The sequence below is a fragment of the Equus asinus genome, unplaced genomic scaffold (genome assembly GCF_041296235.1).
Source record: "Equus asinus isolate D_3611 breed Donkey unplaced genomic scaffold, EquAss-T2T_v2 contig_176, whole genome shotgun sequence".
Lineage (NCBI taxonomy): Eukaryota > Metazoa > Chordata > Mammalia > Perissodactyla > Equidae > Equus > Equus asinus.
Window position 1 is genome coordinate 293,199 of NW_027224823.1, and position 26,453 is coordinate 319,651.

Sequence of the window (26,453 nt, forward strand, 5' to 3'; positions counted from 1 at the left end):
ATAAGAGAGAACTGAGCAAAAGTGCCATTGGTCAAGTCAGTGGTGGAGAGTGTGTCAAAGATGAAGTGGTCAAGAGTGTCAGATGCTTCAGACAGCCAGAACATGAATGAAGAGATCCCCTCAATTGTTGACAATAGAGCTTACTGGTGACCTTTGTCAGAGCAGTTTTAGTTGAGTGGTTAGGAAAGAGGCCAGATTGTAAATTGTTAAGGAATTGTGGAAGTTGAGGAAGTAGGAAGCGGTATCTTCCCTACCTAGGTAGATTGCCCCTCAGGCTCTAATAGTCTTCAAAAGCCTAACAATCAGATATCCAGAACTTATTCATGAGGTCCATAGAACCAGGGCATTCAAATTCTTGTCCCCTTTAAGCCACACTTGACAGGTAAGTCCTGAGGCAGGGCACACTCACGTTGGCCACCCAGCTGACATAGGCAGGAGAGGATGTTGAAATGAATCTCACTGGGAAAACTGCGTGATATAATTAACCAAAAGGAGGCAATAGAAAAAGGTGGGTTTATAGGGAAAGGCATCATGTTACATTGTAAACATATTGAATCTGAGGTAACTGTAGGACATCCCTGAGGTAGCTCCAGAAGGAAGTCAGAAATAAGAAACTAGAGGTCTGGAAGTCACTCTCTGAAGACGCTGAGAGTAGAAACTTGGGAATAGAGAGAGGTTCTTCCCTTCTTCCTCACTCCTCAGAGGATAGAGACAAACAAGACAAGCCGCCCCACCTCTTAGTCTTGAGAGTTTAGAACTTCCTCTAAACGTGATAAAAGTTTCATTTCCCAATTTGTTTCATGTTTTCCTGCAAGTATGTGTTAAGCCATGTTACAAAGATAAAGGAAGAACAACATGAATCCATCAGTAAACTTGAAATGGTTTTTATTGATGAAGTGGAAAAGCAAAATGAACTGCTAAGTAAAATGCAGCATCTTCAACAAGATGATGATGTACCATCCAGAGAATTAGGGGACCTCCAGTTGAGCCAGAAAATGGATCTACATATTGAGGTATGATTTATTTAAAATGGATTTAATTAGATTTTAAGTCTTTTTATCAAATAGAAAGGTACCTCTTCATGTGCTTAGAGTCATTTTCATTTATGAAATTAAAAACAGCTTGCAGAGGGGCCAGCCTGGTGGCGTAGCAAGTGGGTTCCTGTGCTCTGCTTTGGCAGCATGGGGTTCGCTGATTCAGATCCTAGGTGTGGACCTGGCACTGCTCATCAGGCCATGCTGTGGCAGTGTCCCACAGAGAAGAACCAGAAGGACCTAGAACTAGGATATACAACTATGTACTACTGGGGCTTTGGGGAGAAAAAAAATAGGTTGCAGAATGACAGCTGGCCAGATGTAAAGAGTGCCAAGTCATAGACTAGCCTCCTTTCAGAACTACACAGATATAGAAAAGTAGACTTAATATCAGCAAGTAGGATTTCTTGGAAGGCCAGAATAAGTTTCCAAATGCCTTCTAAAACTTCCTAGATCTGTGACTGGGAGTCACAGACATTTGTATTGTAGCAACCCCACATGGAGTGTCCTGCTCTCACCCAGCAGTGTGAGGCCCCTGCAGTTCCCAGTATGCATGCAAGGCCTGCTGTATGCACAGAAAAGCTGCATCCAGAAGCACTTCAGACACTGTCACAGATTCATTGTTTCGAACAGGTTTTAAAAATGCCAAAAGGCAGAATTTGTAGATGTGCCTCTGTTACATAGCCTATACTGCCAAAATTTTATTATTTAAATTAGAATTATATTTCTAATATAATGAGGATAAATTAGAATTATGTTTACTTCAAAATATTAGAAGTGAAAGTTCAGTAAGGTTATTTTCCCCTTTTTATGATATTTGTCTGATATTTAGATAAAAACTTTCCTAAGATTCAGGAGATTCAATGCTTATTTTTCACACAGGAAATTCTCAAAGATTTTTCGGAATGTGACTTCCACAGCGTAAAGATGGAATTTCAACAAGTACTGAGTAATAGGAAAGAAATGACCCAGTTTTTGGAAGAGTGGTTGAATACTCATTTTGATATAGAAAAGCTTAAAAATGGCATCCAGAAAGAAAATGATAGGATTTGTGAAGTGAATATCTTTTATAATAAAAAGATAATTGTAAGTAGTACTTTTTTTGTGCTCATTCTTTTTTTTTGTTTGCTTTAATTTTTCTGCCTCATTCTTAAAAAGACTTAGAGCAACTTAATTTTAAGTATATTTTCTTTCATTTATTTGTATATGCTTCTTTATTTTTTTATTTGAAAAAGAGTGACTGTAAATGTGTTCTTCCTCTAACACATTTTGCTTCCTTAAGGTAATTAAATATATCAACTTGTAAAGAAGATAATAAAATGTTGCAGTATAACAATCCATTTCCACTGGTGAAACCTCAAATCTTGCCATTTTCCTCTGTCCTTTCTCGCTTCCGTAAGACCTGAGCCTTTTCCCCCAAGTATCCTCAAACAAGGTGAGATGCTAGCCTGTTTCAGGGCTGTGGGCAGCACCTGTGGTCAAGCCAAAGACAGCTCTAGTCCACTAATTAGTGAGGCCTTGTGCTTCTCACCTCGGTGCTGTTGCTATCATACGTGCTGATCCTTCAACTGTGAGGTTCAAACATGTGGTTTGTATCATTGTTCCCAAGGTGACCAGCCCTTGTGGACAGATTCATATGAACCAATATTGCTTGAGATCAGTTTTATTAATTTGTTTTACTTTCCACTGATGAGAAGATTCATTCGGCTTTCTGAAGTAATCTCTACCTCATACACCTGGTAAAATTGTCATTAATCAGAAAGTTGCTTGTTATATAGGCAGTTGGAGCAAAGGGAGCTAGATTAATATTATAGCTCCTAAGACTGGTTTTATATTTCATTTGTTTGGGTAGTTCTTTCCTGACACTTTAATTTCATCTGGAAACTATACTTAAATCACATTGAAATGTAGATAACATTTTTAAAAAAAGGTTTTCCTGTGGATAGTGAATCCCATTTGTCGAATACCCCAAGCTAGCAAAACAGTAAATGAGCTTTTAAAATAAAAAAAAATGGTCCACAATCAATGAAGAAAAGCATAAAACCAGTGTTTGGGATAAGATAATTTCCATATAATTCAGTGTTTTTCTCATAATATTGAGGGCTCACTTGTGGTTAGAAAGTAGAGATTTCTGCTCTGTGGATCAGCATGGATATGTGGCTTCTTCCACCATCTGAGCATAGCAATTGATAACTTGGTGTGGTGTGGGGTCAGTAGTCCAGAACCAAGGAGAGTCCAGGGTGCCAGCAAGAACAACTAATTTAGGATCCGCATCTCACAGAACTACCATAAAGCCACAAAGAAAGATACAGGTAAGGCCAAGAAGGCATTCATGATGAGAGCAAAAAGTACATCCCATAGGAATAGGAAGTAAAAAGATGATAGAAGCAATTTCAGAGTGAGTCAGCCTTTGATGTAATGAGGGTATGGATTGGCTGTTACTCCCTGCACGGAAATAGAAGATTTTCAGATTACGAAAAGTCAGTAAATTTTTTTCCTTATAAACACTGAGGTTTGAAATGAAAGAGGAAAATAGATTGTTATTAAGTTTACTGGGTATGCTCTGCTATTAGATGTCAGTTAATGTTTATATATGACATTATATATGTCATAACATACATAATGATTTTAACCTGACCAGTTCTTCAGATTCCTCTTCATATGTCAGTGCTGATCTAATAGAATGAGATTATCATCTTGCAGATCAATATGAATCCTCTCTAGTCCTTTTTCTTCTTTTATTCTCATAATCAATATCCAGCGTCTTCTGAAATGTCAGGAACTGGTGCAAGCCACAAAGAATGTTCACATTCTTTTAAAGTACTATTCTAGAATGTTCTGAATAATGAATTTCAACATATGCCTTGTCCTAGAACTCTAGTATTTTCCATAGTGGTTTTTTTAATACGTAATTCATTTTAGAAGCTATAGTGTTGTCTTTACTACTCAATAGGCTATAATGAATGAATCAACAGAGTTTGAGGAAAGAAATGTGACCATCACCAAAGAATGGGAACATGACCTGAAATCAGTGAAAGAGAAAAATGAAAAACTGTTGAAAAACTATCAAACTTTGAAGATCTCTCGAACATCTGGTGCCCTTGTTAATCCTACTACACAAGGCGATAAGAATCTTCATGTCACATCAAGAGCTACACAACTAACCACAGAGGTATGAGATTTCTTATAAGATGTTTTTCAATTTGCAGCTTCATTGTAGAGTTAAAGATGTATCATATGTAACATTTCAGAGCAAAATCACAGTATTGAAGGTATTAGGGAACATGCATGATGGACTTGTTTTTTAAATATAGTTCTATTGGGGCGCTCACTCAACTAATTATAAAGCTACATGTTACATAAGATCTTACCTTTGAATTATAAAATAGAAGTAACTCATGCCTTAATTTGATTAATAGGTATGTATACCACTTAAGGTGTTATTACCATACATTATAAGTTTTCTAAATCATGTGACTTTCTATTAAATTATAATCTATGTCTATAGTACCAAACTAGTTTAGAGAGAAAGAGCAATTTAGCTTTTCTCTAATTATCATCAGTGTCTTTAATATTGGTTAATGTGATCAAAACAAAAATGGAAGAGGCTAAAAGTATAATAAATTTCTTATACAGATTAACCTGTGCCCAAGAATCAGTACATTATTTGAATAATCCAATAACTGTATTAACTGCCCTTACTTGGGAATCTGTACAGCAAACATGCTGTTTTATTTTGTTAGCACACACGTCTTAGTGGGGAACCCGAGTGAATTACAACTTAGCATTTTTACCAAAATAAATATTTATAATAAAACATCAACTGCCAGTTTAATAATTATTACTAGTGGAAACTAGAAGATCACTAATATAGAGTTTATTGATTTGCTGATCACTACAGACCTCAGTCAGCTGTAGAGGTAAAAATAGTGGAAATATGAAACCCATCTTCCAAAGCAATAAGATAAACAAGCACAAGGAAATCCCATTTTCAATGACCCCAGGAAATACCCCATCAGATAATAAATCGTATGTTATTAGTTTGATAATTAGGCCAAATCAGAGTAGCACAGAGCAGGTCAGTGATGTGGAGGTAGAGCAGTGGGGCAGGCAGAGAGTTGGGCAGTCCACCCAAACAAGTAGGAGAATTCAGTGCATGACAGTAGGAGCAGTCAACTCGGGGGAAAGATAGTCTGCTTAATGTTTGAATCAGAACAACCAACTAGCCATCTTAGAAGAATAAGTCTGGACTCCTACCTCATTCATTAAACAAAAGTAAATTCCAGGTGGACCAAAAAGAAACATTTTCCAGGAAAACCTGCATGTGTGTATATGTGAACAGTCTTATATTATGAACAAATTAAGATATTTTTGTATTTATAAAAAACTGGAAATAACCTAAATGTTCATTAGTAGGTGACAGGTTAACTAGTTTATAGTACCTCCATGAAATAGGATATATTTACCCATGAAAACAAAAATGCGAGAGATCTATGTGTTGATAATGAAAAGATCTGGAAAATATATTATCAAGTGAAAATAAAATTTTTAATTTTTTAAAAAGCAGGAGGCTAGCCCCATGGCATAGTGGTTAAGTTTGCATGCTCTACTTTGGCGGCCCAGTTCATGGTTCAGATCCCAGGCACGGACCTACACCACTCATTGGCAGCCATGATGTGGCAGCAATCCACATATAAAATGGAGGAAGATTGACATAGATATTAGCTCAGGGCTCATCTTCCTCAGCAATAAAAACCCACAAAAAACCAGAAGTATATATTTATTGTTGTTATGTGCTGTAGAGTCAGCTCTGATTCCTGGCAACTCTATGAATGAGTGATGTCCAATATCCTGTCCTCAAGAGCCCTACTCAGCTCCTGTAGACTCACGCCTATGGCTTCCTTTCTGGAATTACTCCATCTCGTATTTCGTCTTCCTCTTTTCCTGCTGCCTTTTACTTTTCATCATGTCCCCAAGGTAGGATAGTCTCAGTTTTACAGTTTTTGCCTCCAGAGATAGGTCAGGCTTAATTTGCTCTTGGACCCACTTGTTCATTTTTCTGGCAGTCCAGGGTATCTGTAGAGCTCTCCTCCAACACCATATCTCAAATGAGTCCATTTTTTCCTGTCAGCCTTCTTCACTGTCCAGCTTTCGCACCCACACATAGTAATTGGGAATGCGAGGATGTTGATAATCTTGGCCTTGGTCTCTAATGATACTCCCTTACTGTTGATGATCTTTCCTGATTCTTCCATCGCTGCCCTTCTGAGTCACAGTCTTCTCTTGATTTCTTGGCTGCGGTCTCCATTTAAACTGATGACTGAACCAAGGGAAACAAAACCTTTAACAATTTCAGTGTCTTCATGGTCTACATTAAAGTTGTATAGTTCTTCTGTAGTCATATCTGTCTTCTTCATGTTTGAATGCAGTCCTGCTTTGGCTCTTTCTTCTTTCACGCTATTCTGTGTGAACTTTCTTCTTACACACTATTGTGTGTGTGACTTACTGTTTTTGTAAACTGTATATTCACATGCGTAGATACATATAGAAAATTTCTAGAAGGATACACTTGAAAGAGTTTAGTAGTCATCGCTTTAGAGTCAGTGGGGGTTCTGAGATGGGGGAACTTAATCTTAATTATATGCCTTTGGATTTTTCCACATACTTGTATTTTTCAGCATAAAAACTAGGTAATAAAAATAAAGGGAAAGATATGTTACATGTATTCCTCTAAAGTGTCAATTAACAAATATACTTTCTGTAATTAGTGTTAATTTAAAATGTAAGTGCCTATTTAATATGCTTAGCACCATGCTAACTAGTAAATAAAATAAGTACTAACCTTATATAAAATCTGGGCCTCTTTTAGTCCTAAATGATCAGCTTCTAAATGAAAAAAATAATACATGTATAAATTGAGTGACATTTGGAGTCTCCATCTATCCTATGTTGATGCAATCTGAAAGATTAATGCCTATATATGATCTTTGTTTCATATAAACTGTGATTCTGTCTTCAAGGCACACCTTATATATGTGTGTTTTTTTTAATAGAAGATTCAAGAGCTGGAAACTTCACTACGTGAAGCTAAAGAAACTGCCATGCAAAAGGAAGACAAGATTATAAAGATACAGAAAGAGCTTGAGATGACTAATGATATAATAGCAAAACTTCAATCACAAGTTAATGAATCAAATAAATGCCTTGAAAAAACAAAAGAAATGATCCAAGTACTTCAGGTAACTTAAAACTCATTTTATAAATAAAGGCATAATTTTATAAATTATGCATAATAAATATAAATAAATGCATACGTTTATTTTCATGCCAAATAATGATTGTTTTCATCTTCCTGTAAAAATTATTTTTAAAAAACATAAATATTCTTGACAGTTTAAAATATATCTTATTTTTTTAATTTTTTTTAATTTTTTTACTTTTCAAAGTAAGGAAATTTTTTATTTTCACTTTAATTTCTGAATGCCAAAAATGTAGAGGATGTATGTTTGTATATCTCTAGTAGTATATTGCAACATTTTTTCATAAATATGTTTTTTTTTAATTTTTTATTATTGCAGTAACATTGGATTATAACATTATATAACTTTCAGGTGTACATCATAATATATTTCGAATTCTGTGTAGATTACATCATGTTCACCCCACAAAGACCAATTATCCATCACCACACGTGTGTCTAATCACCCCTTTTGCCCTTCCCCCTCCTCCCTTCCCTTCTGGTAACCACCAATCCAGTCTCTCTTGCTCTGTGTTTGTTTGTCATTTTTATCTTCTACTTATGAGTGAGATCATATGGTATTTGACTTTCTCCCTCTGACTTATTTCACTTAGCATAATACACTCAAGGTCCATCTATGTTGTCACAAATGGCCAGATTTCATCATTTCTTATGGCTGAGTAGTATTCCATTGTGTATATATACCACATCTTCCATTCGTCCCTTGATGGGCACCTAGGTTGTTTACAAGCCTTGGCTATTGTGAATAATGATGTGATGAACATAGGGGTGCATATATCTTTTATGCCTTTGTGTTTTCAAGTTCTTTGGATAAATACCCAGCAGTGGGATAGCTGGATCATATGGTAGATCTATTCTTAATTTTCTGAGGCATCTCCATACTGTTTTCCATAGTGGCTTCACCACTTTGCACTCCCACCAGCAATGTTTGAGGGTTCCTTTCTCTCCACATCCTCTCCAACACTTGTTGTTTCCTGTCTTGTTAATTATAGCCATTCTGACCAGAGGGAGGTGATATCTCATTGTAGTTTTGATTTGCATTTCCCTGATAGCTAATGATGTTGAACATCTTTTCATGAGCCTGTTGGCCATCCATATATCTTCTTTGCAGAAATCTCTGTTCAGATCCTTTGCCCACTTTTTAATTGAGTTGTTGGTTTTTTTCTTGTTGAGACTTTCTTTTTATTTTTCAAAAAAATATGCTTCTTATCTAAATATTTAATACTCTGTTAGATAAGTACATTTTAAAATTATATTTTTTTCTACTTAATCCCCTGTTATTGAGTCCCACCTGGTAGCCTATGGGCTTAATCTAACCTGTTTTCTCTAGAAAGAGCAGAGTTGAAATGTTTTTGAGCTTGAATGCCGTTACACAAGTCGCACCCTCCTTCATCACAGCCTTCCTTCCTCGTCTGAGCCACAGCTACTTCTCACTCTTCTGCTACTTGGGTCGGATCCTAATAGGCATTTTGTTCACTGTTCCTGCTCCAGTGTCTCTTCTCTTCATTCCAAAATTAGAAACAAGCCAAGAATGCCTACTCTTTTCATTATTTAACATTGTTCTAAAAATTCTGGTTCTTTCAATGAGACATGAAACAGAGAGGCAAGAGAAAATAATCTTAATTTTGTTTTTAGAAATTGTTAGTATAGCTAAAAACCAAGAAAATCAACTGTAAAGCTTTAAAATCCTTGAGAGTAATTTTTTAATACTTTAAATAACTAAATGATCACATTTTTATTCATTCAGCAAGTATTTGTTGAATACCTACTATGTGTTGGTCATTGTTCTAGATGCCATGTGTACTGCAATGGAAAAAAAATAAAGCCTCCTTGAAGAGGCTTACATTCTGCTTCATGAAGTCAGAAAATAAACAAGTATATATGTTTGTTAAACGGTGAGAAGTGCAATGGAAAAATATTAAGCCAGACAGAGGTATATAGGTGCAGGGTGAGAGTGGGTGTGAGTAGGAGTGTGATTTTGTAAGGGGAGTTGAGGAGAGCCGCACAATTAAGATGACGAAGTGATGGTGTGAGCTGTCTGGTAGGGAAGGGCCTTCTAGGCAAAAGAAGTAGCAAATGCGAAGGCCACAACACAGAAGTAGTTGAGATGTATTCAAGGAAACAGCAAGAAAGCCAGCGTCTCCTGAGCAGCGTGGGCAAGGATAGAAGGGGAAATAGGTGAGAAGTAGCAGAGAGCCAAATCATAAAGCATCTTGAAAGCTATTTGTAAGCACTTTGGGTTTTATTCTGGATGAGATGGGAAGTCATCAGAGGATTTTGGCAAAATGATATAGTCTGACTTAAATTTTTAAAGGCTGCCCTTTGAAAATAGAATCCAGGAAGGCGTGTTTGTTAGTGACGTGCCAGCTCCTACAACAAAGGGAACCACAAAATGCAATGGCTCAAACAAAACAGAAGCTTATTTCACACGTAAAAGTGTGGGTTCCAGCTTGGCAAGTGGCTCCTTTCCACATGGTCATTCAGAGGCCCCCGTTTCTCCCATCTTGTTTCTCCAGCACTTCCTTGGTGCTGTTTTCATCTGCATGGTTAAAGCCCAGTTGTAAGCTGTCCGTGCTCAGGCTCACAGAAAAGGGACAAGATGGAGAAGCTAAAAATTGTCTTAAAATCTGTACTCATAAAGGCTCTGGCCCAGAAGTGGCACATGTCTCTTCCTCTCATATTTCTTTTTTTTTGCAAAATATTTAGATTCAATTTATCAAAGAGAAAGCCAAACACGTACCTCTCGTATTTCTTGGAGTCAGAGATGATTCCAAAGTTTTTGGCCTGAGCAGCCAAGAAGATAGAGTTGCTACATACGGAAATGGGAAAGACTGCCAGAAGAGGAAGTTTGAAACCAGGAAAGTTCAGTTTTGGACATGCTGAATTGGAAATGCCCACTGGGGACACCCAAGTTGAGATATGACTTAGGCAATTGAATATCTGAGTCTGAGCAAGATATAGGCGAGAGGTTTAAGTTTGGGGAATCATCAGCGTATAAAAATCATGAGACTGGACGAGGGCATAAGCATAATGGAGAGGAGATGTGGAGTAACCAAATGATACTGAGATGGAGCAGCCAGTGAGTGAAAAAGAAAAGGGGGTCTGGGCAACAGAGTGGTTCCAGTTTCTTCATATAAGTGAAGCTAGTGTTTCAAGAAAAAGGGAGTAAGCGACAAATTTCTCCACACTCAGTATAGATTGGTACAGGTGTCTATGGAGAGAGGAATATCTTTCCTGCATACTAAAAGTAACCATTTAGATAATATAATAGAGTATGCCATTGTACAGCATCCATGAGGAAAGAAAGCAAAGTATAGGGTATCCATAAAATCTTTATACAGTTTGAATTTTTAAGAATCTGTTTCTGTATTTTATATAAATATTCTATAAAATGCAACAGTATATTTAACTCGAGATTTGGCATAGTAAAATGCAAAGATATTAACTTTTAACCTATTCACCACTATTTTAATTCACCTGGATATAGCTGTCCAATATAATGTAGGGTTTATTAAGTGAATATAGAAGAAAGTAATTTGAACAAATGACTCATTAACAGTTTTGTTTAAATCTTGATACATTTCCTCTGTTGTATCTTTACAAATTATTTATATCAAGTAGCAGTAAATTTGTTAAAAATTCAAACTGTGCTAGTACTTTAGGGACATCCTGCACAGTGGGAAAAAAAGATCTTATTTATAACTGGCACAAAATATAAAATGCTCAAGTGACTAACCTTAACAAAAAATGAGGCAACATATATGAAAAGAACAACAAAACTCTAAAAGGAAATATAGGAGAGCATGTGGTTTAAAATAAGAAATATGCTATTTCCTAGGTTGTAACCTAAATACTGTACAACCATCAGTTTTTCCCAAATTAATTTCTAAAGTTAATGTAATTCAAATCAGAATCTCAAAGGAATTCTTTTTCTGGTAGAGCAAAGAAAGTTTCTCAGCAGACTCCATCTAAAATAGGATGAGCAGGTGCTGTTCACTGAGAACACAGGCGCTCAGACTCCTCAGGCGGCTAGAGGATGTTTAAGGCTGTCAGCGCTTCTGAGTGCAGCTTGGGCACACGTCATGTGTTTGAAATAAGGAATTCTCACTGTCTTTCATTTCTAAGAGAGTATTTCCAATTTCAATTTCTTTTACTCAAGAATTGTTTTAAAACTGTTATATATGACTAATTTATTTCATTATATTGTGGCAAAAAAATTACTGCAATTTCTCCATTTTTAGAATATATTGAAATTTTCTTTTAGGTGTCATAAATGAATAAATATTTTTAGAGTTCTTTGAACTTTTAAATCAAAATGTATACAAATAGATCAATGGAACAAAATAGAGAGCCCAGAAATATATACACACAAATATAGTCAGTTCATCTTTGACAAAAGAGCAAAGGCAATTCAATGGAAAAGGGTAGTCTTATCAACTAGCGGTGCTGAACAACTGGGCACCTTTCACAAAAATTAACTCAATTGATTGTAACCTAAATCTAAAACACAAAACTAGAAAATGCCTAGAAGATAACGTAGGAGAAAATCGAGGTGACCTTGGGTTTGGCATTGACATTTTTTTACATACAACACCAAAAGCATAATCTATGAAGGAAAAAAATTGATAAACTGGACTTCATTTAAATTAAAAATGTTTGCCCTATGAAAGACAAGCCACAGACTGGAAGAAAATCTTTGCAAAACACATATCTTTCAAGAACTGTTATCCAAAATATACAAAGAACTCTTAAAACTCAATAATTAGAAAGCAAACAGCCTGATTTAAAAATAGGCAATGGATCTGAACAGACACTTCACCAGAGAAGATACACACATGGCAAATAAGCATATGAAAAGATGCTCCACATCATATGTCATTAGAAAATTGCAAATTAAAAAACAATGAGATACCACTGTACATCCACTGTATCTCAAAATATAATGGCCAAAATCCGGAACACTGACTACACTAAATGCTGGCAAGGAGTGGGGCCAGGAGCTCTTGCTCACTGCTGGTGGGAATGCAAGTGGTACAGTAGCCACTTTAGAAGAGAGTTTGGCAGTTTCTTACAAAACTGACACCACTCCAGCCAGTCATATGCTCAAGGAGTCCCTGATATCAGCATCTGGTCCAGAAAGCCAGGGTATTTTACTGGTGCCATGACTGAGCAAATACTGGGCTCCTCCCAGAATGGGCTTATCTGACCTAGTCAGCAACCTCCTTAAGCTGAGCATCTCAGCTATGGAAGCTTGCATCTTTTTAGTCTTTGCTAACTACGTGTGTGTGCAAATGTTTTTATAGGCACTGGGGGTAACGCCTAGAGGAATGAAGAGCTCTCTGGGTCCCTATTTAGATGGGTTTATTTTTGTATTCAATATATAATAGTAATCCATAGTATGGCTGTGGTAACAGCAATAAAAGAAATGAATGATTTATTCAGCAATAATAAGAAATGAGCCATCAAGCCACAAAAGACATGGAGGAACCTTAAATGCACATTGCTAATTTTAAAAAGCCCATCTAAAAACACTGCATACTGTATGACATTCTGGAAGAGGCAAAACTAGGCGAACAGGAAAAGATCAATGATTACTAAGGGTTCTGGGGGAGGGTGGAGGGATGGATAAGTGGAGCACAGGAGATTTTTAGGGCAGTGAAACTATTCTGCATGATACAGTGATGATGAACACGTGTCATACATTTGTCAAAACCCATGGACTATACAATGCAAACAATAGACTCTAATGTAAACTGTGAACGTCAGTTAATAATGTATCGATATTGGCTCATCATTTGTAACAATCATACCACACTAAGATGTTAATAATAGGAGAAACTAGGGGAGGACACGGGTATTACCGGGACTCTATGTACTCTGCTCAATTTGTCTATAAACCTAAAATTGCTCTAAAAAGTTAAACCTATTTATTAAAAAAGATTTTTGTATATGTTTGTATGTATATATGACTGATTTTTTTTCTGAGTCGAAGTAGATGTATGGCTAGATTGAACCAACCTTGAGTACAGAATATCCCCAATAATGTTATATAATATTTTGTGCCTTGAATTCAGTTCTACTTTGATATTTATATTACTGTTCATCTCTTGTCTTATTTTCCTGATTTACCTTTATCTACCCATTTCATTCGTTTCAACCTTTCTGTTTCATTTTGTTTAAGTATATTGTTTTTTAATTGGGAAAAATATTTGTTTTAAGAAATAGAAGTCATAGGTTTTCTAATTACACATTAGCTTCCAATAGCTTCACATGTACTTCACATCAAATATCTATTTGTTACTCATTTTAGGGTTAAAATTTGTGCCTTTCCTCCTTTTCATATGTTTGGAGTTTGCTGTTTTAAAATGTTCCTACTATATTAGGTAGTTAACAAGTCTTTGAAACTGCTCTAAAATTACTTTATTTCTCTTTTCTCTAAAACCTTTAGGACAAAGTTGCTTTAGGAGCTAAGCCCTATAAAGAAGAAATTGAAGAGCTCAAAACAAAGCTGGTGAAAATAGACCTAGAGAAGATGAGAAATGCCAAGGAGTTTGAAAAGGAGTATGTCTTTGTCTTAATTGAATATGACTTTAGTAGCTTAAACTTCCTTTCTAAACTGTATAAATTTAAAATATATTAAGATATTGTTATTGCTTTTTATAAAATAAATACAAACATCTACAGATTTTAAAGTTATTAAATTCTCATTATGTATGCAAAGGTTTTGAAAACAAGCACAATTCTGATCAATTACTGACATACTATGTCTTTGGATACTTCTTGTTCAATCATATAGGAACAGCTTAAAAATGGCCTTTTTTGTTTGAAAGTGAATATTAAGAACGTGTGTGTGTTTTTAGCAGTTTGTCTAAGGTTTCTGTTGGTTCTCTTAATTTCATTTGTTCTTCCTATTGTATTTTTGTGTAAGGTTTTATTTCCTTTTAAATTGTAGTACTTAGTGCCCAAGAGCATATTCCCTTTTTATTGATTTATTTATGTATAGTACCATATACAATAGCATGCCTAAAGTTCTTTGTGGTATAGCATAATGAAAAGAACATTAAACAGAGAGTCAAGGAAACTGAATTAGAAATATAATGTTGCCACTTATTAATATGTCACCTCTGACTCCTCACACTTTTTATTCTTCCTGTAAATGTTTAATAAATGTTTAATGATGATATCTAATTTTGCCCAAAAAGTCGCACTCTGAATCTTCATGCATTCTAACCAGCCTTCTATTGATAGGACTGTTGGTTTTAGTGGAGCATCATTAAAAAGGCAATTTTAGTGGCCAGCCCAGTGGCACGGTGGTTAAGTTTGCACATTCCGCTTCGGTGGCCCAGGGTTCACCATCCTAGGTGTGGACCTACACATCACCTGTCAAGCCATGCTGTGGTAGGCATCCCACATATAAAGTAGAGGAAGATGGGCACCGATGTTAGCTCAGGGCCAGTCCTCCTCAGCAAAAAGAGGATTGGTGGCAGATGTTAGCTCAGGGCTAGCTAATCTTCCTCAAAAGAAAAAAAATTTTTTAAATAAATGCAAAGCAATTTTATATAGAATAGAATCAGCAGATACTTTCAGTCTCTAAGAAAGGCAGAAAGTCTCATAATTTAGCATTGCCAATTAACACTCAAGCAAATAATTAACAGAATGTCTTTTTCTCCTGGGTGCAATGAGCAGACTGTGACCTCTGACTGTGTCACCTCAGATCAGAGCTGCAGTCGAGTGTGCTTTCCTTACAGTATATACAGGAAGGTGCTTTTGGTTTTACGCTTTGGTAATTGTTGTACCTTCAAGAGGTTTCTAGGACCTCATGATAACAACCCAATTATTTGTTTTATGGTGCCCCTGAATGTAATTTTGCTCAATATCCAGTTAATGATACCTATTGGGCTTTCAGAAATTTTAAAAGAATTGGTTTCTCAATGTTAAAAAAAAATTGCCCCTGCAGCCAAACAGAACACTTCCAATTTGATGGTGTTATTTATGGCTATAAAGTGCATGATACCAGGGGGTATCGTGAGGGCTTACCTACTGCTGCTTATGCATATCATATCAATGTGATGTATCTTATCAGAAAATTCTTGACAGCAGTTCTGTTTATTCTTCCATTAAAAATTAGTTGCTGGCCTTTTACATATTTCTGTTGTTATTCTTAATAGAATTACTTGTACAAAAGCCACTGTAGAACATCAAAAAGAAGTTATAAGGCTATTGAGAGAAAATCTTAGACGAAATCAGCAGGCCCAAGATACTTCAAGTAAGTAGAAAATGCTGATATTTCCAGATCTTTTTCCATCTTACTTCTCAGTATACTTACACATTTTGAAGACTGCTACTATATATATGACAGTCAAGAATAAACCTGTTAATCACTAATTTATAAAGAACTATTTTTAAAATGAATTCATTGAGATCATATTTATCCTGTGATACCTCCTTAAGTTTCCTGTAATCTCAACTATTTATCCATTATAGATTCTTAAAAACTATGAATGTAACCTGTGCACTATCAGATCTTTACATATTAGTGAAGATACCTTCAGTAGTATACAAGAATGACTTACCTGTCAAGGTAGACATACCCTTCCCAATAAAACACAAGCATATCTTAATAGATTTTAACCATGTGCACTGTAAAAACATAGTCAGTATACAGTAAATATTATCCTACTTGTTGTTGGTACTGAAAATACAGACTTGATGCTTACTGGCAAACTCTTTGAAACTTATCTTAGATACAGTTTTCAAATCTAATCATCAAATTTCTGCATATACATTCCTCAAACTGTATCTTTTCCCATATTTCTGTCTCTTATGTTTCATTTGAAAAGAGAGAATGCTGAACAGTACTTGGGGCAGCTTTGTGTAGTGGGTCCAGCATCGAAATAACGTCACGAACAGTTCTCTAAGCTGACTGCCCTCACTTAACAGCCTGTGAAATCATGAGGAGAACGCCTGACCTTCTAGATTGGATATAGACTTGTAAGGATCAGGCTAAAAGTTGTGTGTGAAAGCACACTGAAAATTCTAAATGTCAGGCAAATGCAAGATGATGTTTGTGTGTATTATTGTCCACGCATTGTCTGGTGCTTGTTTAGTTTGAACTGCCCTAGTGTCCATTGCAGGATAATTGCAGCTCCTACCTGGAAAACTTCAAGGGGTAAAAATAGAACTTTTGTTGTTAGAGAAGGGTCAGGATGATTCCTTCTAATTTGTGACTTTCAGGTACGTGTTGTACCTGAATTCAGAATAATTCAAAAGGAAATGGACATTGAGTGTCTTCCCCACACTCATCTTGCCCCTCCCTTGTAAACAGTCAGTGACCCAGTGGATCATTCCACTTTCTAAGCACCTCACACTTTTATGCAATTTTACCTAAAATTTACAAAACAGTTCTTTACATTACTTGTACACATATGGTGTAAAATACTGGATAGTATATTCTTTAATAGCAGTCTAAGGTTTATTTAGTTAACAAATACGTGTTGAGTATTGGGAGCACATTGACTGCCTTGGGGTGGACCCCACACACGCTGTGTGGTGGAAGCAGCCCTCCAGGGGACCCCACTGGCGTCGAGAGTAGACAGTGAAGGGCAGCTCCGACTGCTGCCGTCACCGTGAGTGATCCTAGCAGGGGGTGGTGGTGGAGATAGTGGGTGGAGAGAAGCAGGGGTTCCGCAGATACTTAGAATCCATGATGGAATTGGCATAGGAGGTGAGGGAAGAGGAGGAAGTCAAGGGTGACGTTCAGGGAGATGGTGCTGAGATGTTTTGTTTTTTATAGTGATTTATTGAACTTACTAATGTTTCCTTTATTGTGAACTTTGGAGATAATTAAAATTATCACCTGTCTGTGTGTTTGCCTCCCACAGTGATATCAGAACATACTGATTCTCAGCCTTCAAGGAAACCCTTAACCTGTGGGGGTGGCAGCGGCATTGTACAAAGCACAAAAGCTCTTATTTTGAAAAGTGAATATATACGGCTAGAAAAGGAAATTTCTAAGTTAAAGCAGCAAAATGAACAGTTAACAAAGCAAAGGAATGAAATGTTAAGGTAAGATCTGCTTACCTGATACAGGAATTATGCTTATGGTGGTATGTGTGGGAGAGGATGATGCCTACACATGCATATATATTTTTTGCAGTGGGCAACCCCTCACACATATAGGGGAAGTAAATTTTAGAGCTCATGTAATGTGTCTTTTTGAAAAGGAATGAGAATATGGTAGCACCATTCCAGAGGTTTGCTATCCATCAACTGACCTTTTTTTTTTCCTGAGGAAGATTCGCCCTGAGCTAACATGCCAATCTTCCTCTATTTTTAGTATGTGGGCTGCCAGCACAGCATGGCCACTAACAGAGTGATGTGGGTCCACACTCGAGAACCAAACCCAGGCTGCCAAAGTGGAGTGCCCGGAACTTAACCACTAGGCCACAGGGCTGGCCCATCAACTGATTTTAGCTAAGCCTGTTTTTAACTAAGCCAAGAACCAAAAAGTAAACCAAGATCTTTGAGGGGAGCTTAAATATGCCACAAATATGCCCAAGTCAGTGAGGCTTTACTCAAAGGAGAATCCCTCAGGTCCATTATTGTAGCCCATTAACCTTTATAAACAGTTGTAAAAAATTTAATTAATTGGCTTCTACCAAAGATTAGAATCTTGTGCTAATCTTTACTAATGATGCAATAGAAGAAAAATAGGCATTAAATAAATATGCAAATAGCTACTGTTCTGTGTGAGGCTATTAAACAACAAAAAAAGCAAACAGGACATTATGAAAGGGTCCAACAGAGGGATCAGACCTTATCTAGATGTGGGGAGGGGCGGTGATCAAGAAACTAATATGTAAGAGTAGATCTGAAAATGAGTAGCAGTTAGGCTTGATGACAGTAGAGATGGCTAAGCCTTCTAGGCTGAGGGAACAGCATGTGCACAGGCTTTGAGTCAAAGAGGAAAGTGGAACAGAAAGACATGCAGTGTGGCCAGAGCATACAGAATGAGGCAGAGTAAGTGCAAGATGCGATGCCAGAGGCCACTGGTCCAGATTACACATTGCAGGTCATTCTGAGGCAGCTGGGGTGGTCTCCTAAATGTAACGGGAGGATTACCACCACTGGAGGATTTTAAGCTGGGGCCTAATGAGCTCATACGGCGTCTCTAGCTGCTAGAGCAGAATGGGGGGGAACCCAAAAGTGTGAGGTTGTATCAACACACTTGGCTGACTGATCAAAGAAAGGAGAGCAGGGCCTAGGATTGCTTCCCAGGCTTCTCTGAAGGAGTGAATAAATGCAGGCAGCATTTCCTGTGGGAAGCAACACTATAAGTAATCCAGAAAAGCACAGTGTAATATATCTTTTAAAATAACAAAGGTACATTAAAGATTCATCCATCCAGAAGACTAACTTATCAAATTATTGCCACAGAGTATCAGTAGATAAACCATGCTGGACGACATCACTGATTCATTTGAAACCTAATATCATACTTTTCAAGATTCTGTGATCACGGAGATTTAGTACAATTTTTCAATTTATATTGACCTCATTTCATTTTCTGAACTGTGGAAATAATCCAAACTTAGGAAGCATTAGGTTGAAATTAAAATGTAAATATGATAAAATGGTAAATTATATGTCACATATATTTTACCACAATTAAGAAAAAAAATTTTATGTAAATATGAATATATTTCTGGAATTGAGCAGTCTTACAGTCTCTTTTATTTTTCCCCACATTTAAGCAATAATCATCATCTTTCCAATGAGGTCAAAATGTGGAAGGAGAGAACTCTTAAAAGAGAAGCTCACAAAGAAGTGACTTGTGAGAATTCTCCAAAGTCTCCTAAAGCGACCGGACCAGCTTCTCAAGAGAGACAGCATACGCCTTCTCAATGCAAGGAACGGAATTTACAAGATCCTGTGCCAAAGGACTCACCGAAATCTTGGTTTTTTGATGGCCGATCAAAGTCTTTCCCAGCACCTCACCCAGTTCGCTATTTTGATAACTCAAGTCTAGGCCTCCGCCCAGGTGGGTAAATATACTGGTTACTTGGGGATCGGGGATAACGGTTGGAACTCATTTGTCCCCTGTGGCCCCAAAGGGCAAGTTTAGACAAGAGAAGATGTCATGGAGAAGCTGCACTGCAGAGATGTCATTTGCTGTCTCTGTGAGAAGTTTCTCCAAAGCACAGCACTGAAGTGAAATCACTTTTTACCCCGAGGGAAGTCTTATTCTGCCTCCTGAACCTTCAACTTTTCCCTCAGATAGACAAGCAGCTCTCGAGGACACAGAGAGACACCATCCTACAAACATAACTACTTTTACTGCAAAAGACCTTCTTATCAATTCAATGGGCCAGTATTTCCAGTAGCATTATATTCATTTTACACAAGCCAGATCATAGACTTATATCATTTACATATTCATTCAATGAACAGAAATTTTTGGTCTCCACCTATGTGTCACATATTGCACCCTGATGGTACATTGATAACCAAACCAGATATGGCCCCTGCCTTCCTGGAGTTCACAGTCTAGTGGGTATAGACGGTGATCAAGTAGTCAAAAAAGGTACAGTTCTAGAGTTCAAAAGCCTATGAGTTTTTAATAGGTTGTTTTAGGAACATAAGGAAGTCTTCCTTGAAGAAGGGGACTGAGATCTAACAGGTTAAGGTGAGTTAGCTTAACAAAGAGGGGAGGGGAAGGCGATTCAGGCAGAGGGAACAGGGTCGGCCCAGCTGGGAGAGACCGTAACCAGGGGAAGGGTTGGAAAACCACGTGTGGCCAGAGCGCAGTGCACACAGGTTCCTCTGGGTGAAGTCGGTGAAGCCAGAGAGAGAAGAGCCAGATGCGCAGGACTTTGTGGGTTGTGGAGAGGAATTTTTACTTCATCCTGGGAGCATGCTAGAGGAAGCCGTTGAAAGATGTTAAAGAACAGCAGGAGAACATAATGGGTTATCAATTTGAAAACATTACCTCAGCTGTAAGGTAAACTGTATATAAGCTGTATGTTGTGTTGCAACCAAACGTGTTTTTTAATAAGATGACTTTTGCTTTCTATTTTTTTCTCAGAAGAACAAACTGCTGGAGCAGAGAGTGTGGATCCTCAGCCAGGCCCTTGGCACGCCTCCTCAGGACAAGCTGTGCCCGAGTGCAAGACTCAGTAAACTCTGCTGTCACTTTTCTAGGGGCCTAGTGTTCCTTATTTAGAAATGACTGTATTTGTTACTTTATTTTTCTATCCCTGGCAATGATGTCACAGTCCAACTTAATTTCAATTCAGTTTGCACTTTGCCATTAGAAATTGAGGCATTCCAGTCATTTAGAATGGTGATAGACTGCCTTCTTCCTGAATGTGATAATACTTTAGAAGTTGAATTGTTTTATTTATTTATATATTTTGTGAAGAATAAAGTTATTGAAGGAAATTTCCAGTCTTTCCGTGTATACATAAAATGTATACATTTTCATTAATCTCGTTATCCACATGTGACTTAGATAATACATAAATTAAAGCATCATTTAATTAACAAAATTCCTAAACCTGGGCTCCCCGCAACACATAAAGCATCTATGGATGGGCTTCACACAATCTGTAAAACCTCTGAAATTTTATCTTTTGTGTGTGGATTCAGTTTTCTAGGATACTAGGGTCCCTACTTTCTTATAACATACTCTCTGAGAGGTCTGTTACTCTATAAGAGGTTAAGAACTGTGGTTTTAGAGAGTATCTGATAGTACTTTTATATCATATGACTTTGAAAAACCATATAAAACAGCAAGTTGCATAAGGTTTAGAACAGAGTTAGTGATTTCAAGGCATTCTTGGCTCTTTGGTAAGAAGACTTATTCAAAGGGAGAGATTATTAATTATATCATAGCCATCACTGTTAAAGTCTATGAATTGGTTATTTCCCTTACCTTAACACACTGTCACAGGTTCACTAGGGTGAAGTGAAACTGTGCCTTCCTATAACGCTGTCCCTCAGGCCTGTCCCTTGGGAGTTTGGTTTCTCCTCTGCACCCAAACCAGACATGATTACAGAGCTGCAGGTTGATTCTCTACGATGTTCACTCCTCCACTGAATAAGAGTATTGCAAAGTAGTAGGTATGTTCACCTGGGTAATAAAACGACTTTAAGGCCATTAAAAATATAATCAGTCTTAAAAATAGATGATGACATAAAGAGATGGAAAGAGATTCCACGCACATGGATTGGAAGAATAAACACGGTTAAAATGTCCATACTACCCAAAGCAATCTACAGATGTAATGCAATCCCAATCAGAATCCCAATGACATTCTTCATGGAAACAGAACAGAGAATCCTAAAATTCATATGGGGCAACCAAAGACCCCAAATTGCTAAAGCAATCCTGAGAAAAAAGAACAAAGCTGGAGGTACCACCATCCCTGACTTCAAAGTGTACTACAAAGCCATAGTGATCAAAATGACATGGTACTGGTACAAAAACAGACACACAGATCAGTGGAACAGAACTGAAAGCCCAGAAGGAAAACCACACATCTATGGACAGCTAATCTTTGACAAAGGAGCTGGGAACATACAATGGAGAAAGGAAAGTATTTTCAACAAATGGTGTTGGGAAAACTGGACAGCCACATGCAAAAGAATGAAAGTAGACCATTATCTCATGCCATACACAAAAATAAAATGGATCAATGACTTGAAGATAAGTCCTGAAACCATAAAACTCCTAGAAGAAAATATAGGTAGTAGACTCACTGACATCAAACTTAAAAGGATCTTTTTGAATACCAGGTCTTCTCAGACAAGGGAAACAGAAGAAAAAAAGTGGGACTTCATCAGACTAAAGAGCTTCTGCAAGGCAAAAGAAACTAGGATCAAAACAAAAAGACAGCCCACCAAGTGGGAGAAAATATTTGCAAATCATATATCTGACAAGGAGTTAATCTCCATAATATATAAGGAATTCACACAACTGAACAACAAAAAGACAGCACAATCAAAAAATGAGCAGGGGATATGAACATTTTTCCAAAGAAGATATACAGATGGCCAAGAAACACATGAAAAGATGTTCAACATCACTAATCATCAGGGAAATGCAAATCAAAACTACACTAAGATACCACCTTACACCTGTTTAAATGGCTATAATCACTAAGACTAAAAATAACAAAAGTTGGAGAGGGTGTGGAGAAAAGGGAACCCTCATACACTGCTGGTGGGACTGCAAACTGGTATAGCCACTATGGAAAACAAGATGGAGGTTCCTCAGAAAACTAAAAATAGAAATACCATATCCAGTTATTCCATTACTGGGTATCTACCTAAACAACTTGCAATCAATAATCCAAAGAACATATGCACCCCTGTGTTGATAGCAGCACTATCCACAATAGCCAAGACCTGGAAGCAACCCAAGTGCCCATTGACCAATGATTGGATAAAGATGATGTGGTATATATACAATGGAATACTACTCAGCCATTAAAAGAAGACGGATCCATCCCATTTGCAACAACATGGAAGGACCTGGAGGGAATTATGCTTAGGGAAGTAAGACTGAAAAAGACAAACACCAGATGATTTCACTCACATGTGGAATATAAACAAACACATGGACAAAGAAAACAGTTCAGTGGTTACCAGGGGAAGGGGGGTGAGGGGTGGGCATAGGGGGTGAAGGAGAACACTTACGTGGTGACAGACAAGAAACAATGTACAACTGAAATTTCACAATGATGTCAACTCTTATGAACTCAATAGAAATTATATATATATATAAGATCAGTCTTCAGATATCCAGTCTAGTAGAATGTTGCTTAACTCTTGAATTTGGATATCTTTCATTCCTCAGATTTGGGAAGTTTTTGGCCATTATTTCCTCAAATAAATCTTTTGTCCCTTTCTCTTTCCTTCTGGAAGTTCCATGATGCATATATTGGTCCACTTGCTGATGTCCCATAAGTACCTTAGGCTCTCTTCACTTTTCTTTATTCTTTTTTCTTTTTTCTTCTCTAACTGAGTAATTTCATATGACCTGGTTTCAACTTATTGATTCTTCTGCTTGATCAAGTCTGCTATTGAACCCCTCTGTGAATTTTTCATTTTAGTTATTTGTATTCTTCAGCTCCAGAATTTCTGTTTGGTCCTTTTTTATAGTTTCCATCTCTTTAATATTCTCATTTTGTTTGTGCATCATTTTCCTGATTTCATTTAGCTGTCTATTGGTGTTCTCTTGTAGATCATTGAGCTTCCTTAAAACTATTATTTTCAAGTGTTTGTCAGGTATTCATAGGTCACCATTTCTTTGGAGTTGGTTTCTGGAGATTTAGTTTGTTTCTTTGATTGCATCGTGTTTCTCTGTTTCTTTGTGTGCCTTTTGATTTTTTTGCTGACTTTTATGCATTTGAAAAATAGCCACCTCTTCCAGTCTTTATGGGCTGCTTCATACAGGGGAAGACCTTCATCAGTCAGCCCAGTTATAGATTGTGGGCCCTCTGAAAGCTTTTGGGCAGATGTGACTCTCTAGGCTTGTGTGTGTGATTTGCCAATTAGAGAGGTTTGCCAGTTTCTTTTTCAGGAGCTCATAATCTCTTGCTCCCTCTAATATCTGTCTGTAGTACTGCAGCTTCTTTGGTGCTGCAGCAGGAAGCCACCCCACTCTCCTTTGTTCTCATTGGCCCCCAGGCATCCAAATTACGTCAGCTCCCATCAGCACCCCAAATCAGGTGAGATAGAAACCAGTCCCAATGGCAGCCCTCCAAAACGCTGGCACATAAGACACACGCTCTGTTCTCCTCCCTCCCTCCCTCCCGAGGATGAAGCTTCGAGTTGGGCACCTACTCCTGATGGTGCTGAGCCACGCTAGTCTCTGTCTGGTGCCAGACCATGCCAGTTCCATCAGCAGTTCGGGTCAAGTGAGACAGAAACCAGTCCTTCAGGCAGCTCTCCAAAAAGACGGAACTGTGAATGAATTTTCCTCTCTTTTCTTTCCCCTGCTCCTCACGATGGAGGAGCTGTAAGCAGGGGTGAGCTGTGCTGGCTTGGGGGAGAGGTGGTCGCAGGGAAAATGAAAGGGCTCTTCTGCCTAGTTTCAGGGTGGAAGTTGTTAGCTTTGCCCTTACCCAGGGGACTGCAACTTCTTACCTGGCTTCTGAAGTTCTCACAAAGATACTTTGGTCCATGTATTGCTGTTAAGACAGTGTCTCTGTCAGGGAAGAAGAGCTGGGACTTTGTATTCCTCCATCTTGCTGATGTCTCCCTCAGAATGTTGCTTAACTCTTATGACCTGAGTTTCAGTGTCATGATGAAAGATTGTGAAGGAACAATGATGAAAGTTAGCAATGGAAACTTGCGAGAATGTTAAAAAGCAGTAAGATGGTCAGACGACGCTAAAATCTGAAAAGTCAAGTCAGGACCAGAGAAGACAAAATACAGTATTGTTCATAGGAAACATTTTCTTGAGAGCCTAGCAGAATCATGTTCAGGAAACTTATTGAGAGCCTGCCATTCATACTCAAATATTTAACTACCTTCTACTGTGTGCTGATCACTGGTCTAGGCACCGAAAGGCACTGACTTTGTGGGACTCATGTAGCTGGAAAACAAATAACTCATACTTTTAATATGAGCTGATCACAATGTAAGGGTGAAAAAGATATGGTCCCTAACCTTAAACAAATTTAGTCCACTGACTATACAGAGGGGTAAGCAAATATCTGCAATACCATGTGACTTAGGCGGTCGTAGAGTAAGCATAATTGTTGAAGATCTGTGAATAAAGGGAGGCTGAAGACAGCTGCATCGAGAAAGAGGTACCTGAGTTGGCCTTGATTAGGGAACTCTCATATTCATAAAAAGTCTATTCCAAAATCCTCAAAAGTCAAAGGAAAGGTATTGGCGCTGGCCCCATGGCCAAGTGGTTAAGTTCGCATGTTCTGCTTTGGTGGCGTGGGGTTCACTGGTTCAGATCCTGAGTGTGGACCTACCACCGCTCATCAAGCCATGCTGTAGCAGTGTCTCACATAGAAGAGCTAAAATGACCTACAACTAGGATATACACCTATGTACTGGAGCTTTGGGGAGGAAAAAAAAAAAAGGAAGATTGGTAACATGTTAACTCAGGGCCAGTCTTCCTCACCAAAAAAAAAGCATAAAAAAAAAAGAAAGGAAAGATGTTGTTAGGAACACAAGGAGCACAGCTGCGTGTGATTACAGTCATTAGACCCAGTGTTAGAAGCTACAGTGGGGCAATGAGAGACAGTTTTACCAAAGACCTTATGTGAACACAAGCAGAAACTAGGGCAGGGTTTTAAAAAATCTTTAAGGGTAATTTTTACCATCCATTATAATTGAATTTCTAATAATCATTCACATTTTTAAGTACAAATGTAACAACTATTGTACATGCCAAGTCCTTCCTCCTCACAACATCCCTGAGGTAGGTGCTATGCCTACCTTCATTTTACAGATGTGAAACAGGTTTGGTCAGCTGGGTAACTTACTCACTTAGCTGGTGAGGGAAAGATGTGGGACTTACCTGCATCTTTCTGACTCCACAGTCTGTTCTTAACCACTGTGACTGTTACGGATACACTTAGCTCCAGGAACAAAAAACCTGAAAAGTGACTAAAGTTTATTTTTCTCACATAAGAAGTCCAGAGGAGTTACTTTAGGGATTTTGTCTTAAGCCTGTCTTCAAGGAACTAGGTTCCTTTTCTTCCCTATTGTCCTTAGTGTGTGCCTCTGACCTCAGACCAAGTCACAAAATGGCTGCTAGGTCCCAAGGCATCATATCCACGTTCCAGGACTGCCCCCCCCCAAAAAAGGAAGGAGCAAAAGCCAAAGGCCTTTCTATCCAAGAAGAAAGGCCTCCTCAGAAACTCCAGCCCACATTTCATTGGCCAACCCTAGCAGCAAAGGAAGCTGGCAATTTGAGAGTTTTGTTTTCAGCCCCTTGACACAAATAATCCACATCAATCTACAAATCAAAATTGGGGTGAATTTATTATGAGTCAGGTCTGAGGACTAGCCTGGGGCCTTCCTCCCCCAAGGAAGGAAGGGCACCAAAGAAGTGGGGTGTACCGAGTGGTTATACACAGTCTTGGAACAAAGAGCATCCATCATATATGGCAGGAATATCCCTTTTACAATTA

At 37.8% G+C, this 26,453-nt stretch overlaps 1 protein-coding gene and 1 long non-coding RNA gene across 4 annotated transcripts in view; one reads left to right on the top strand and one right to left on the bottom strand.

The window, feature by feature from the left end:
* The window catches only part of LOC139043137 (centromere-associated protein E-like), a 79,788-nt gene extending 58,869 nt beyond the window's left edge, over nt 1-20,919 (top strand). The window contains exons 34-42 of the mRNA XM_070503444.1: nt 816-1,013; nt 1,917-2,120; nt 3,988-4,206; nt 7,088-7,273; nt 13,742-13,854; nt 15,462-15,559; nt 17,175-17,358; nt 19,047-19,333; nt 20,378-20,919. Of these exons, the coding sequence (XP_070359545.1) occupies nt 816-1,013; nt 1,917-2,120; nt 3,988-4,206; nt 7,088-7,273; nt 13,742-13,854; nt 15,462-15,559; nt 17,175-17,358; nt 19,047-19,333; nt 20,378-20,472 (1,584 nt within the window). The 3' untranslated portion in view covers nt 20,473-20,919. The remainder of the gene's footprint in view (nt 1-815; nt 1,014-1,916; nt 2,121-3,987; nt 4,207-7,087; nt 7,274-13,741; nt 13,855-15,461; nt 15,560-17,174; nt 17,359-19,046; nt 19,334-20,377) is intronic.
* Nucleotides 1-26,453, bottom strand: part of LOC139043140 (uncharacterized) — a 51,080-nt gene that overhangs the window by 22,412 nt on the left and 2,215 nt on the right. Inside the window, exons 2-3 of one of the 3 annotated variants that reach the window (XR_011500221.1) lie at nt 25,838-25,915; nt 6,877-6,920 (exon numbers count right to left, since the gene is read on the bottom strand). The exons of the other annotated variants lie outside the window; for them this stretch is intronic. This is a non-coding gene — a long non-coding RNA (uncharacterized lncRNA). The remainder of the gene's footprint in view (nt 1-6,876; nt 6,921-25,837; nt 25,916-26,453) is intronic. 3 annotated transcript variants of the gene reach the window in all.